This window comes from Pimephales promelas, chromosome 7 (genome assembly GCF_988280905.1).
Source record: "Pimephales promelas chromosome 7, fPimPro1.hap1.1, whole genome shotgun sequence".
Lineage (NCBI taxonomy): Eukaryota > Metazoa > Chordata > Actinopteri > Cypriniformes > Leuciscidae > Pimephales > Pimephales promelas.
The window spans coordinates 39,569,114-39,585,437 of record NC_142775.1 but is presented as its reverse complement, the minus strand read 5'-3'; the positions used below and the strand labels follow the sequence as shown (position 1 = coordinate 39,585,437).

General features: G+C 36.1%; 1 protein-coding gene across 10 annotated transcripts in view; it reads left to right on the top strand.

The window, feature by feature from the left end:
• LOC120487062 (R3H domain-containing protein 1) overlaps nucleotides 1-16,324 on the top strand; it is a 136,478-nt gene that overhangs the window by 97,853 nt on the left and 22,301 nt on the right. For 5 of the 10 annotated variants that reach the window (XM_089133474.1, XM_089133473.1, XM_039683235.2 and 2 more), the window contains 14 exons: nucleotides 700-735; nucleotides 3,608-3,700; nucleotides 4,994-5,120; nucleotides 5,203-5,281; nucleotides 6,270-6,329; nucleotides 7,930-8,070; nucleotides 8,242-8,350; nucleotides 8,473-8,565; nucleotides 8,648-8,676; nucleotides 10,019-10,072; nucleotides 10,153-10,370; nucleotides 13,612-13,836; nucleotides 15,497-15,639; nucleotides 15,955-16,032. In XM_089133474.1, the coding sequence (XP_088989600.1) occupies nucleotides 700-735; nucleotides 3,608-3,700; nucleotides 4,994-5,120; nucleotides 5,203-5,281; nucleotides 6,270-6,329; nucleotides 7,930-8,070; nucleotides 8,242-8,350; nucleotides 8,473-8,565; nucleotides 8,648-8,676; nucleotides 10,019-10,072; nucleotides 10,153-10,370; nucleotides 13,612-13,836; nucleotides 15,497-15,639; nucleotides 15,955-16,032 (1,485 nt within the window). The remainder of the gene's footprint in view (nucleotides 1-699; nucleotides 736-3,607; nucleotides 3,701-4,993; nucleotides 5,121-5,202; nucleotides 5,282-6,269; nucleotides 6,330-7,929; nucleotides 8,071-8,241; nucleotides 8,351-8,472; nucleotides 8,566-8,647; nucleotides 8,677-10,018; nucleotides 10,073-10,152; nucleotides 10,371-13,611; nucleotides 13,837-15,496; nucleotides 15,640-15,954; nucleotides 16,033-16,324) is intronic. The other 5 variants (XM_039683238.2, XM_039683237.2, XM_039683240.2 and 2 more) reach the window with 3 other exon arrangements.

Below are 16,324 nucleotides of genomic sequence, written 5' to 3'. Positions count from 1 at the left end.
AAGGTATCCTAAAAAGGACATTTCAAGAGCGTGACACTCTTTCTTTTCTTTTTTTTTTTCGTGTCCAATGAGGAAAGATGGCAGCTGTAAATCTAATGAAGGCTTTTGATTGACACTCCTTCCTTTTATTAATCTAATCGTGTCCAATATATTTGAATGAAAGGTTTTCATAAATCCCAGGACTGGTTTATATTTATAATAATATTCCTGTGCTCGATCTCCGAAACAAAGTATATTTTTCCCTAAATGAAGCACAATCCATGAAGAAAGGAGAAGCAGTTGCTGGTTCACTCATGTGATGTTTAATCGCTAGCAAATGATGCGTCTGTTCACATGATACAACTGAACAACTCATCTCTTCCGTGAGCATTTAACCTCATAAAAATAAAAATAAACTCGTTCCTTTTCCCGTAATCATCCTCCCTTTCTGGCTTACGCAACTGCACTTTGTATTTTGAGCACTTCTTGCATCGTTTTTGCATCTCTTCTTCACGATGGCTCGCTTTAATTTAGTCCTAATTTGTAAGTCGCTTTGGATAAAAGCTTCTGCTAAATGTCTAAATGATAGAGGAAAAATAGTTTTTCTTATAAGTGGTTCAGATGAATGTGTCCTTATTTCGCATCTCGTGCAGATCTGAGCTTAGTCTGTGATTTAGTGAGATTCACATGCTTCGTTTTGTCTCATTGCCCACCAAACAGCGGCAAATACCCGGACAAGGCACTAAAAGACCCAAGGTACCGCGTCCTGAGGCATGAGCACGTGTGTTTGCTGCTTCCATCCGCCAGACGGTTCAGTGTTTGCTGTCGGTCACTGTGTGTTTGTTTCATTGTAACGGGCGGCTTGTGTGTTTGAGTAGTTTGGAGACGTCGCCATGTACCGCCGTCATGATTTGGTTCAGTTCTCTGCATGATTCTCATCAGTTTTTCATGAGGATCACACGTTTGCATTCAGTTTGATGAAGCCGTTTCATAATCAGTGACCCATGTTTGTTATGTTTGCATGGGATTTTTATAAAATAAACACTGCCGTTCAAAAGTTTTGATAGGTACATTTTTTTTTATCTCTTCTACTCACCAAGGCTGCATTTATTTGATTAAAAATACACATATTAAAAATAAAATAAATTTGTGAAATATTATTGTAATGTAAATCAGCGTTTTTCTATGCGAATTAGGGATGGGCAACGATTAATCGCGATTAATCGCATCCAAAATAAAAGTTTGTGTTTACATAATATATGTGTGTGTAGTGTGTATAATTAATAAGTATATATAAATACCCACACAATAGGGGTGGCACGGTACATGAAAAACACCCGAACCGTTCGGTTCGCTTGTCTCGGTTCGGAGCGTGTGTGCGTCTCACGGTTCGACGCATGCGCCTCGTGCCCGTATGTGACGTGTGTTTTCTTTCGCGCGACATAAGCTTGTTCGACTTGGACCGGCGCTGCACAGAGTGACCGGTGAATAACATCAAACTAGCCCGAGAGCGACGGCTCCGTCACTCACTTTTGCGGTATTTTGATGTCATTACCGATCGCTCTGTGCAGAGCCGGTTCAAGTTAGTAAACAAGCCAGTAAAAGTGGAGTATGGAGCGCGGTCACGGCACGCGGAGAAATGGCAAGTGGGAGAGATGAGGGAGTTGGAGGATGCGCCAGCGTCGTATAAGCCTATGGTATAAGTCCGGTGTGTGGGAACATTTTGGATTTCATGTTATGATATTTTAATATAACGCTACAGTGGCACTTTATGTTTAGATAAGAGCTTCAGTCATACGTTTCCAAATCCTGCACTTTAATTTTAAGTGGAAAAAAAAGTACCCTCACTCTCTGGGAATAGAAGCATTGTTGATACTGTCTTTTGTGTTGAGGTTGAACTTATGTTTCACTTTATGTTTATGGCCTTTGCTATTGCTATAGCCTAACTAATTATAGGCAATGAGGTTTCATGTATATTGACTTATTCATAAAAGACAGTGTTTTAATAGTTCCTCTTTTTTTCTTTTAAAAGATAGAATTTTTGTAAGAGCTACAAAAGTTGGCAGTTAATAAATGCAAGTTAATTTCTTGTGTAAATAAGATTTGTGTGATAAAAATGCACAAGTTCTTGTAGACATAGTGATACACATTCTCCTTTTTTTTTGCCAAATAAACGAAAAGCATGTCAATGTCTTCTCTCTTGCTGTATCAAAATCTCACCTATAGCTTTCCTCTGAGATAGTCCCAAAATGTGCTTAAAGTCAAAGAGTCAAATTCAGTTTGTGCATGATTGCATGAATATCATTTTTTTATACTGTATGCTAAAGTGTGGATAATTAAGCTATAGATCACATGCAGAAGTATATTTCTGGAGTGTTAAAGATTAAAAGAAAAAAATAACAAGAACCGTACAGAACCGAAAACCGTGACCCTAAAACCGTGATACAAACCGAACCGTCGGTTTCGTGAACCGTGCCACCCCTACCACACAAGCATATATACACATGTATATATTTTATATATATTTATTGACAATTAATATTATATATAAATATGAATATTTGATATATTAAAAACACATTTTTCTTAAATATATACATGCATGTGTGGGTTTTTATATATACAAATTAATTATACACACTACACACACATACAGTATATTATGTAAACACAAACTTTTATTTTGGATGCGATTAATCGCGATTAATCGTTGCCCATCCCTAATGCGAATAGACGTTAAAGTGTAATTTAATCAATCATTTCATTCCTTATAACTTTCTTTTTATCAAAGAATCCTGAAAACAAAAAATTTACACAACTGTTTTTAACTGATAATAATAACAAATGTTTTTTGGGCATCAAATCATCATATTAGAGTGATTTCTGAAGGATCATGTGACACTGAAGGCTGGAGTAATGATGATGATAAATTCAGCTTTGATCACAGGAATAAATTACATTTTAAAACCATTATTTTAAATTGTCATAATTTTGAACAATATTACTGTTCTTTCTGTATTTTTTATTTTATTATATTTATTTCTCACTGTAACTTAATTTTTTGGCATGGTACATATATATATTTTTGTCTCTATATGAGTTTACTTGTGTTTTGATGTTGTCTTGGTACAAATGATATGGTTTACTCTGTTTAGGGAGGAGTGTGTCACCTTTTGGGAGTCTTGTATGAATGAATGTCTTGTTTGGTTTTGGCTTATATACGTATGTAGCTATATAGTACTACTGTAAAGCATTTTTTTTGTTTGTTTTTCTTGTGTATTTGTTATTTGTTTTTTGGTTTTTGCTATTTGTTATGTTAAATTCCAGCTGCTGTAAGGTCAATTTTTTATTTGAATCTAGAGTCGAGGACCCCCTCGAAAACGAGATGGCTCATCTCAAGGGGCTATTCCTCTTTAATAAAAATTGTCAAATATTTTTAATCAAAAAAATGCAGCATTGGTGAGCAGAAGGGACTTTTAAACAGCTTTAAAGGCATTAAAAACCCCAAACTTTTGACTGGTAGTGTATTTGCCTCCTGTTTTCAGGGGTTAGTTTTCCCGTACGTTCATGCACTTCTGATTGTGAAAGTCAATGACTCTGTGTAACCTTCACCCGTACTCTTCTCCAGTCTAATGCAAAGTTAAAGTTAGTTCGGAGCCTGGCCATTTGTGAAGAACCCTCTCCTTCCACAATTACCACACAACTGCCTCAAGACCACCAGGTAAACATCATCAACGGTCAATGCAATCCAGCTCATGACGTGCTGCATCATCTTTTAATGAGTCATGTGACAAAGATTTGATTTCAGATGCATATTACAGGAAATCATTTCAGATTTTTTTCTCGTTGTTTCAATCATACTGTACATTTCGCCCTGCTGTGACTAGTAATATTTCTGCTACATGATACTAATATCTTATATATACAGGTGAAACTCGAAAAATGTGAATATTGTGCAATTGTGCTTAAAATGTGAAACTGGTATATTATATAGACTCATTACATGCAAAGTGAGATATTTCAAGCCTTTATTTGTTATAATATACAGCTTATGAAAACCCCAAATTCAAAATTCAAGTATTGTGAAAAGGTTTTCATAGCTAACAGCCTTAATCATCAAAATTAGGACTAAATAAAGGCTTGAAATAGTCTATATAATATATTAGTTTCTCCTTTTAAGATGAATTACTGAAATAATTGAACGTTTGCGTGATATTCAAATGTTTCGAGGTAATATTATTTGTTAAAATATTAACCCTTTCCCCGCCATTAATGGAAATTTCTGGCTTTTTCACTCTTATGGTAGGGGGCGCTATTATGCAACTTCTGAACGAGTAACAAATCTCTTGATCAAAGCACATGCGAAGAAGCAGCAGAAACAAGCGATATCATATGTTAGCATATGTAATATAACGCGATCGTCAACATTAAACAGCATATAAATCAAAACTGCCAAATGTTACTGAATGAAATGTGGAACCATGACGAGCTCTAGGATTGTGAAGCTTTAGGGGTGTTGATGGACTCGATCTACTCCGTTTGTGTTTTGATAATCATTCTGAATCACACCCGGATTTAGTATTTAACAAAAAACAGATTTTTCTCAGCTTTTTGCTCAAAATATTGCTTTTTTACGAAACTTACCCACATTCAAGTGTTGATAGTATTTCGAGGCCACTTGCTTTCTTTGTTATATTGCATATTAAGATACTCATACAACAAAATATACTAATTCGAATAATTACATTTTCTCTTTTTTTTGTCAGTATTGCTGTTTGATTGTCATTAACGGCAATATTATTAATAACAGACCACTTAATTAATGCTATTCATCTATTCCTTTTATTACAGTTGCATTATGAGTGGCTTTATTAAAAATATGATTGAGGTAGTTCGCAAGAACTGTGATGATATAAACACAAGTCTATATTTTCACTGAGAAATTGGTGTAGTGTTGTGGAAAATTAGCTTATTGTTCTGCTCCATTAGCGTTGTGTTCATCTTCCCTCCGCAGGATAGAGATCATATTCAATTCTCCCAGACGTTTGACAGAGAAGATGCTCCTCTTACAGCAAACGATGATGATAAAGACAAAAGTGCCAACAAGCTTGAGAAAATGCCACGCAAGATGCTGTCCAGAGGTGCGTTGTGTTGTGTGATTTAGATTTTAAAGAAAAAAAAGGTTAACATGTTAAAGGTTAACTTGTTTTTGTCTCTTTGAAGATTCCAGCCAGGATTACACGGACTCCACCGGCATCGATCTGCACGAGTTCTTGGCGAACACACTGAAGAACAACCCCAGGTTAGACACCTTTGACCTCTGAGCACACTGTCCACAACCATCTTAATCTCAGGCCTTGTCTACGTGGACACGGGTATTTATATAACCAGAGTTAAAAAAAAATCCCGTCCACACAAGCTCGGTTTAAAAAAGCTCTCTGTCTACATGAAATTGCAAAAACACGTTATCAAGCGCTGTCAAGAGCATGCCACACCAGCAGGCGGCGATATAACCCTAACCGTAAAGCCACATTGGTCAATCAGAAGCCTAACAAAAAGTAATACGAGAGAATGTCTAATTGAAGAGAATTGGCACTGGCTGCAGTAACGTGTCTGTCCATGCGGGGGCGCTCGCGGTCGAGTGCAGAATGAATGGGAGTCAATGGGGTTTCACCCCCAGAAATCAACTTTTCTCAGGATGTAATTTTTTGTCAAGTAATTTGAAAGTTGCATTCAAAAGGCAGGGCTAAGAAAATACACTTGCATTTTTAAGTTCACTTATCTGTTCTAAAAATCCGTTCAAAACTGTGATGATGTCACACAATAGCAGAATGCTAGCGTGTTCCAGCCAACAACGGCCTAACCTGTTAGAAATCAAAAGGACATAAGTACTCGTTCATTCGACTTTTGGCCTATAATCTATATTGAACTTGCGGAATCAACAATAAAATCTATGTTAATTTAACGACAAGCAGGTGAAAGAGACACGTTTAGCCGTTTAGCCCCATAGACTCCCATTCATTCTGCACTCGCCCGTGATCACCCCCAGTGGAATTCTAATGGAACTGCAACCAAGATGATACACAACGGGGCTAATGGCTCTCCGTTAGACGGGCTCTGGTAATACTAAATTTGACGTGTAATACTTCATTTGACCTCCAGGGGCTGGTCATTCGACATTTCATGCAGGATGATATTCGTTTTAGTTTTTTACCCTGTTGTGGAAAGTGATGGTTATATTTATACCCGTTTTGAATCATTATGTATTAAATGTCGACGTTTATCGACAGGGACCGGATGATGTTGCTGAAGCTGGAACAGGACATCCTTGACTTCATCAGTAATAACGAGTAAGTCCAAAATTCATTTAGCATTTTTCTAGATTCAATTTTACTTGTTAAATTGAATGCAAGTAATCAAAAAAAGCATGTAGAATAAATTAAAATAACGAAATTTGCAACAGTTTAACAAAGGTTAAGAACATTTTTAAAAATGTCACAAGGCGCGTTTCCGTTACAGATTTGCGCAAAACTTTTGCGATATTTTCCGAATGTCGATAAAAAACTATAGCAAAATGACGGTGGTTTATAACCCATTTCACAGCCATGCACCGCACTAGACATTATTATTATTAATGGAAGGAGACGTGGTGTGTTATCCAAGCATTAATGGCAGGGAAAGACACAGAGTTCCTGGTGTTTCTCCCTTATTTCTGCTTTGATGTCTTAATGGCATTTCTTTGAGGTTTAGAGACGCTATTCCTGTAATTATTGTTTCTTTTTTTTTTTAAATGAATTTAATCAAGAACTCTAACTCGTATTATGTCCAAACAGTCTTTGCAAAACGAAAAATGAACGGTTGTTGTATTTTTAAAACGCAAAGTTGAACACCAACGTTCTAGTTTGACCTGTGCTATATACATCTCAATGAATTTTCATATGTTTGTTTATGACTTTTTGCCCCCTTTAAAACATTTAAAATATTCACAAATTAATATGGGAAAAATGTAGATTTTACTGGTTTTCTAAGGCTAATTTATAACATTGATATTTATGATATTTTCCCCGCAGTGCTGAATAGGTGAGTTATTATAATGCGTCTGAAAAAATAACCAGCTAAAAACATAATCTCCGGATGCACCTTTAGAGAGAACGGCACCTTTCATTCGGATTAGCTACATAATCAGAAGGTATTAGTTTACGATTCGAATTTGGACATTTAAAGCTTTAGTCTCGCGCTCCAGTTCACGAAGATCATAAAGCACGCCTGATTGTTTTATGTTATTTTACAAAAGCACAACGTTTTCTTGTTATTGTGACATTACGCAAATAAAAGTATTTGCGAATAATGTATTATTATTTTCTGTATAACCAGAAATGATAGAGTATTTTAAGTTGATTCCACTGTTGATACTCTTGGATATTGGACAAAATCGAGTGTTTATTTGTGATAATCTTAACCCTATTATTGTTCAGCCTGTACTAATGAGATGTGACGATTTGCTTTGTTCCCTTTTTGGATAAAAGCGTCTTATGTAGCCTAATAAATGTTATAATAGGCGAATGATGATAATTATTTTTATTATTTGCGGACACGGACCTAAAACACACTCCGTCTTCTAAGTCAGGTGACTGTAAATGCGCAAAATCAGTTTCCATTGCAGTTTTGCGAAAAAAATCCTTTTTCGAATTGCCTGAAAAACCTCCTCATGCGACAAAAAAAACCTTTTTGCGATAAACGGGAGTTTTTTTTTTTTTGCCGTTTCCATTGAGCGTATTTTCATTTAGCAATTTCAATTTGCGCAAATCGAAGGGTAATGGAAACGCAGCTACAGACTCTTTTCCATTTTAATATAATTGGATGCTTTTTTTTAATCGTTTAACTAAATTTTAATAATCAAAAGTCTAATCAGTTGAATTGAGTTATTGATGTGGTTTCTGTATGTTCCAGGTGTCAGAGGAGAAAGTTTCCGCCCATGACCTCCTATCACCGAATGCTCCTCCACCGAGTCTCCGCTTACTTCGGCTTGGACCACAATGTCGACCAAACCGGGAAATGTGTCATCATCAACAAAACCAGCAATACACGAATGTGAGTGACTGCGGCGTCTTTTGCATTTGATCCTTTTGAAATGAGTTTTAGAGCAGAAACGTAATTATGCGGGATTTGAGATAGGATTGTCAATGAGACGGAATAAACACTGCGCTTCTCCTGGAAAGCGTCTCATTTGTATTTCTCTCTCTGTTCCCCCGACGTCTGCAGACCGGATCAAAAGTTTTCCGAACACATCAAAGACGACAAGACGGACGATTTCCAGAAGCGCTACATCTTAAAACGGGACAACTCCAGCGTAGACAAAGACGACAACATGGTAGGTGGAGAGCTGCTGATAAAGCCAACATCAAACAGGCTATTAGTTTGCATATTAATGCATGACGTAATGTAATTCTTCATATACTGCAGGGAAAGTTCAAAGAGCGCTTTGTGTTTCAGATGCGTATGAAACTAAAAGAGGACAGGAGAAGCAAGTCAATCGAGGAGCGTGAGGAGGAATATCAGAAAGCGCGAGAAAGGATCTTCGCTGATGTAAGATGCATTAACGGCTACGTGATCGTGTGCTTATGGGTCTTTGAAATGCAATTTTAACAGCCTTGAATCTCTTTTGCAGGGTTTAGACACCTTCACTCTGGATCAAAGGTGAGCGTGAGACGAAACGCACCGAATTTAAGCGAAACGCATGTTGAACATCATGAGTTTGATTCCCAGGAAATGCATGAACTGATATATAATATACTCGCTTCTGCCTAATGCATACTTAATTTCATGAACAGAACATGAATATTTACATTTATGCATTTAGATTTGCTTTTATTCAAAGCTACTTACTAAAAAGGAACAAAAGCATTTCGTACAACATTTGTAATATACAATGTCATATTATAGGAATAGACAACATAGAGAAAATCAAGTCCCGCCCTACAGTTTTTGTTAAATATCAAGCATAACTCCGAAATATTATGGGAGTAAATGGGTGCCAGACAGTATTTGATTTGACTATAAACTTCATATTCAGTTTACCAAATTAACCTCTAAACCACAAACTTGACTCTAGAGCTGCTTTACAGCTGAATTTAATTCAGTTCGTAACTGTTGAACTTTGCAACACTGACATTATTGAATTAAATCAACATTGAACTAAATTTAACTGAATAATGACACTTGTTTTCGTTGAGCTGCTACTTTCTCATATTTGATGATGTTTGCATCTTTTATTTTCCTGTTTATAACAATAAAGCTGCAATCTGTATTGTATTAAGCGCGGAAATATAGCTGACTTGAGCTTAAAACTTTTGATGATCGTTTACTCACCCCCATGTCATCCAAGATGTCCACGTCTTTCTTTCTTTAGTGGAAAAGAAATTAAGGTTTTTGATGAAAACATTCCAGGATTTTCTCCATATAATGGACTTCAATGGGGTCCAAACGGTTCAAGGTCCAAATGAGAGTTTCAGTGCAAACTACAAACCGTTCAAAGGGCTTTAAACGATTCCAGACGATGAATAAGGGTCTTGTCAAGCGAAACGATCGCTCATTTCAAAAATAAATAAAAAAGTTGAAGTTTTATAAGCTCAAATGCTCGCCTTGCTCTGTTCTGATGCGCGTTCGTGATTCACTCGTTCATCAAAATGAACAAATCTTTTTTCGAGTCATGAATCGAAGGGTCCTAGATAAGACCCTTATTCATCGTTTGGTGTCATTTAAAGCCCTTTGAAGCTGCAATGAAACTCTCATTTGGACCGTGAACCGTTTGGTCCCCATTGAAGTCCATTATATGGAGAAAAATCCTGGAATGTTTTCATCAAAAACCTTAATTTCTTTTCGACTGAAGAAAGAAAGACATGGACATCTTGAATGACATGGGGGTGAGTAAATTATCAGCAATTTTTTTTTAAAAGTGAACTACTCCTTTAAGTTGCCCGTACTGCCATAAGTTAATAAATCATGTTGAGCGTCAAGTAATAAGCGACATGTTTTCCAGGATTCAGGAAGACGAGATGTGTAACAACATACAGCAGAGACGGCAGATCTTCAGGTAATCGCTGTCGTTTATCATATTCTTATGACATGCAAGTGAGTTTTCTGTAAAGCAGTCTGTCTGATGTTCTCACGCAGGCTGAAAGACGATCGGTCGGCAAACAGCCGCCAAAGCAGCTCCGAGAACGACGCCAGGTTTTCAGAGCCGCGTCCGTGGAGCAGCACGGACTCGGACAGCTCGAACCGCAACCTGAAGCCTGCCATGACCAAAGCCAGCAGCTTCAATGGCATCCCGGTTCTGACCCGCGGCGACAGCTCCAGCAGCAGCAAGAGCGTGGGCCGGCTCTCAAAGACAGGTGGGTGACTCTTCACAATACGCATCACATACATGCTATCCATATTACAGTTTAGAGTGATTTGTTATCAGAGGAAACTGTAAAGCATGTTTTGCATGGGAACTATAAAGCATGAATATTAGTTTTTGCTGTGGTATCGAAATGGGAAACTATTTTATTTTGTTAATTCATTTTTTTGTGGTGGTGCCAGTAAATATTTTAGTTGGCCACTGGCCCGACCCAAGAACAACCACCTTGATTTATAAAGCACATTTAACACAAAACAAATTGATCCAAAGTGCAGTACATAGTGTATAGCAGGACTACACTATTAAAAACAACCATTACAAGTTTCCAAAAGCTAAAGAATAAAAATGTGTTTAAAGAGTAGATTTAAAAATGTCCAATGATGGAGCATTGCCAAGACCTCGAGACTGTTCTTGCTCTTTTCTTCTCAGTCTTTTCTTTTCTTGCTCGTAACAGCATGCTTTATTTCAACTCTCTGCATTTACTTTTAATAACAATCATCTGAATTCATTGGTGATCGTTAATACTTTTCCCCTTAAAAAGTTCGGGATCAGTGCGTTTTTATTTTTTAGTTAGACCTTTGTTACAGTATTTATTAATCTTTGTTAATGCCAGCTAATTGTTAGTTCATGTCAGCTCAGGTCCATGAAATATGAACTCGGATATAACTTTTGATCTTAATAATGTAATGGTAAATGTTGAAATTAAGATTAATTTCAACTTAATTAGTTAAGTTTAAACTAAGATTAATAAATGCTTTAGAAGTATTTTGCACTCTTAGTTCATTTTAACTAATGTTAACAAATGTTTGCATTAGGATGCATTAAATTGACGAAGATTATATTTCACGTAAATGCTGTTCTTTCTTTTAATTCATGAAATAATCCTGAAAAAAAACATCATAATTTCCACAAAAATATGAAGCAGGCCAACTGTTTTCAACATTGATAATAATCATAAATGTTTCTTGAGCATCAAATCCTCATATTACAGTGATTTCTGTAGGATCATGTGACACTGAAGACTGGAGTAATGATGCTGAAAATTCAGCTTTGATCACAGGAATAAATTACACTTTACTATATATTCACATAGAAACCATTATTTTGAATTATAATAATGTTTTAAAAATTCTATTCGCATAAATTCAGTCTTGATGAGCAGAAAAGACTTCTTTCTTCATTGAACGGTAGCTCTCATGTAAATGACCGTCCTACGCCTGTACGACATTTGAGACATGAACACGTTTAGTGCTTTTCATTTCAAACAGGAAAAAAACATCCCATATTTGAGAGAAGAGACAAGAAACAAGTAAATTGCTAAATGAGCCGAGACATTAATCAGAAATTAATTAATATGTCATTCTCAGGCTAATACAATTATTCTCTTCTTCCATTGCTTCGGTCCCTGAGGTAATTAGAAATGAAATTGAATTGAGCATCTTGTTGGAATTCGTCTGACCTTGCTTTCTAACATTCCATATTCTGCAGCGTTTTAATATCTACAGCTCTTCCTTTGCCAATATGTCCCACGATCCCCAGTGAATTCACGAGCGATCGCTCTCACCGCTGCTTTGTTAAAGGGATAGTTCACCCAAAAAACAAAATTAGCCCATGATTTACTCACCCTAAAGTCTTCATAGGTGTATATGACATTCTTCTTTCAGACGAATACAGTTAAGTTATATTAAAAAAATAATTTTAGTAATTTAGACAGATGCAGTTTTATAATAGATGCACCTTTATGATGGATATTTGCACTTTTATGATGGGTAGATGCACTTTTATGATGGATAGATGCACTTTTATCATGGATAGATGCACTTTTATCATAGATAGATGCAATTTTATGATGGGTAGATGCACTTTTATGATGGGTAGATGCACTTTTGTGATGGATAGATGCACTTTTATGATGGATAGATGCACTTTTATGATGGGTAGATGCACTTTTATGATGGACAGATGCACTTTTATCATGGATAGATGCAATTTTATGATGGGTAGATGCACTTTTATGATGGATAGATGCACTTTTATCATGGATAGATGCAATTTTATGATGGGTAGATGCACTTTTATGATGGATAGATGCACTTTTATCATGGATAGATGCAATTTTATCATGGATAGATGTACTTTTATCATGGATAGATGCTCTTATGGTGCATATTTGCACTTTTATCATGGATAGATGCACTTTTATCATGGATAGATGCACTTTTGTCATGAATAGATGCACTTTTATGATGGACAGATGCACTTTTATCATGGATAGATGCACTTCTATGATGGATAGATGCACTTTTATCATGTATAGATGCAATTTTATCATGGATAGATGCAATTTTATCATGGATAGATGCTCTTATGATGGATATTTGCACTTTTATCATGGATAGATGCACTTTTGTCATGGATAGATGCACTTTTATCATGAATAGATGCACTTTTATGATGGACAGATGCACTTTTATCATGGATAGATGCACTTCTATGATGGATAGATGCACTTTTATCATGTATAGATGCACTTTTACCATGTATAGATGCAATTTTATCATGGATCGATGCAATTTTATCATGGATAGATGTACTTTTATCATGGATAGATGCACTTTTGTCATGGATAGATGCACTTTTATCATGAATAGATGCACTTTTATGATGGACAGATGCACTTTTATCATGGATAGATGCACTTCTATGATGGATAGATGCACTTTTATCATGTATAGATGCACTTTTACCATGTATAGATGCAATTTTATCATGGATCGATGCAATTTTATCATGGATAGATGTACTTTTATCATGGATAGATGCTCTTATGATGGACAGATGCACTTTTATCATGAATAGATGCACTTTTATGATGGGTAGATGCACTTTTATCATGGATAGATGCACTTTTATCATGGATAGATGCTCTTATGATGGATATTTGCACTTTTATCATGGACAGATGCACTTTTATCATGGATATTTGCACTTTTATCATGGATAGATGCACTTTTATGATGGATATTTGCACTTATCATGGATAGATGCACTTTTATCATGGATAGATGCACTTTTATTTTATATAGATGGACATTTTTTAAAATAACTGATTGTATTCGTTAGAAGGAAGAATGTCATAAACACCTAGGACTTGAGGGTGAGTAAATCATGGGCTAATTTTCATTTTTGCGTGACCTATCCCTTTAAGGCTCCTGTCGTTGCTCTCTCTCTAGGTTCTGACTCTTGTAGTAGCGTAGGTTCGTCCACGGGTTCGCTCTCTCGATCCCAGCCTCCCCCTGCCGTGGCTTTAACGCAGGCGATGGGCTATCCTCCTGTCATCGCTAGTAGCGCCGTTTGCTATGAGCCGCCAGCGTCTACGGCTAATGCTAGCTACTATTTGCTTCCCCTGGAAGCCGCAGGGATACCGGCCGGAAGTATCTTGGTTAACCCACATACAGGTTGGTAAACACTGTGTGACTGATTTCTCTCCATATGCATGTCTTTATATCCTCCACTAACCCTGATCTTAACTGTGTGTCTCAGTCGCTTCATAAACGTTTATGCTGGATTGAGGGTGTGATTTTACGGTACATTACTGTTTGGGCTCGTAATGAGTATTTTATTTTCTTCTGAAAGCTCAAAGTTTTTAGTAGATGCTCTGTAAATTGTACTGTACGACCCTCTGAAATCTTCTAAAAATTCAGATTTTCTGGACTCTTGTTTTAATGGTTAAAGTACATTTTAGTAATCAAAAAGCATGTCTAATTTAAATCATGGAACTTATGAAATTTAACAACATTTTTAGGCTCCCTTAAAAATATATTTGATTTAGTCCTTCCTTCCCAAATTCCATGCTTTCCTTTTGTAATTTTTCATTTCATTTTAATGGTTTAATTGAAATCTTAATAATCAAAAATAATGTCTAATCAATTTAATTATTTTTTTAATGAAATTTTGTTTTCAGAAATCTTGTGATTTTGAATTTTTTTCTGGATTTGTTATTTTATACTAAACCATAAAACTATTAATTTGATTAAAAGTTACATTAAGGCTATTTGAAATATGTTTTATTTTTTGTATTTTAAATTTTTCAGATTTTTTAATTTAAATTGTTTAATTAAAATTGAATAATCAAAAAAGCATTTCTAGTCAATTTAATTTAATTAATAAAACTTTAACTGCCTAATCCATAGATTATTTTTTATTTTTACAATAAAAAAATAAAAGATAAAAATCTATTTGAAATATGTGTTGTTTTTTTTGTATTTTAAATTTTTCAGAATTTTTTATTTTAATTGTTTAATTAAAATTGAATAATCAAAAAAGCATTTCTAGTCAATTTAATTTAATTAATAACAATTAATAACTGCCTAATCCATAGATTATTTTTTATTTTTACAATAATACGTATCTATGCTTTGTATTTATTTATTTTCTGGGTTTATGATTTAAAACAAAATGACTAAATCATAAAACATGATGATGATAATAGGGCCCTAAAATCTCCTCTTCATAGTGATCATAAAAAATCAAACGTGTTATAAAGGTCACTTTCACCCTCAAACTTCAGTCAGCCAATACGTCCACAGTGTCGTTTGTGATGTGTCCGGGGGCCAGACGGACGTGTAAAATATTGTTTTATTGGAAACCTTAAAAAATTCATGCGGCCGCTAGGTCACGTTATATGGCCAGCGCTAATGCGTTTACACCAGGCAGCACCGGTGTGTAATTGCTTATTGACCTCTTTTCGGAGTTTGCAAATGGGAAATTTCTTACTTCTGTCGAGGCCTCTGGGATGTGGGATCGTGTTCTGGGGCCGTATGTGCTGCATTTGTCATCATTTACAGGTTTATATTCAGACTTTAGCTCATCTAGTGCGGTTCATCTAAAGTTTCAAAGCAACTTCACTGAAAATCATGATGGTAATGTTTATTACGATATAAACAATGAGATTCGCTATATAACATTTGGGCTGGGTATTAACACATTTTTTGATGCTCGGTCCACTCTTCTGTCCATTTATGCTGTGATGAAATGGATATGTGCCGTTTAAATTAAATACAGAAATGCTGCTGATGTTCAGTGCTGTAAATCTACAATCCTCTTGACTGATCGCAGGTCAGCCGTTCCTGAACCCTGATAGCAGTGCTGTGGTCTACAACCCCAGTATGACCTCACAGGCCTCCAGGTGTCAATCATCTATAGCTCCGCCTCCAGTCGCTCACCAGCAGCACCAGCCCACCAATCACGTCATGTCACAGGTGAGTTTAGTATCGCTGACGTTTACAATTGGATCCAGTGGTTGGGGTCAGTCGTTAGGGTAGATGGGACATATTTGCTCTGATGAATCACTAATTTTATGGATTTATTTAAGAGCATATGTTCTTAGGTTTGGGAAATGAATCTTGTGTTTATCAGTGTCATCGAGGGGTTTATCAAAACTAACACCAATTTAGCACTCTCTCTCTTTACTCCGTGACTTTATTTCATTCTGTACCCCTGGGACTAAATCCATTTTCTTCCTGTGTGTGTGTGTGTGTGTGTGTGTGTTTCCTCTTCCTGTTCTGTGTCTTCAGCCTCTCTGGTCTGTCCAGCCGTCCACGGTGTCTTACCCACCGATCCTTACAGTGTCTCCTAACCAGCAGTTCACTGTGGTACCTACATCTCTCTCTCTCTCAGCATTTCTCAACTCCATCATCATACGCTTTTCACATCAGCAGCACATAACAAAGCTGCAGGGTTCAGCATTTTAAGAAACGTTTTTAGACACGCATCATAACCTCTTTTTCTTGACCTCCCTCAGCCGGTAAACATCCCTTAATGACTAATTAAAAGAGTGATAGATTCTTTGAATAATTAACGGAGGAGCAGATGCTAGAATTAATATTCTATGAATAGAAAAGCGTTTCTAATGGGGCACAAAAAGCAAATCCATAAAGCCTAGTT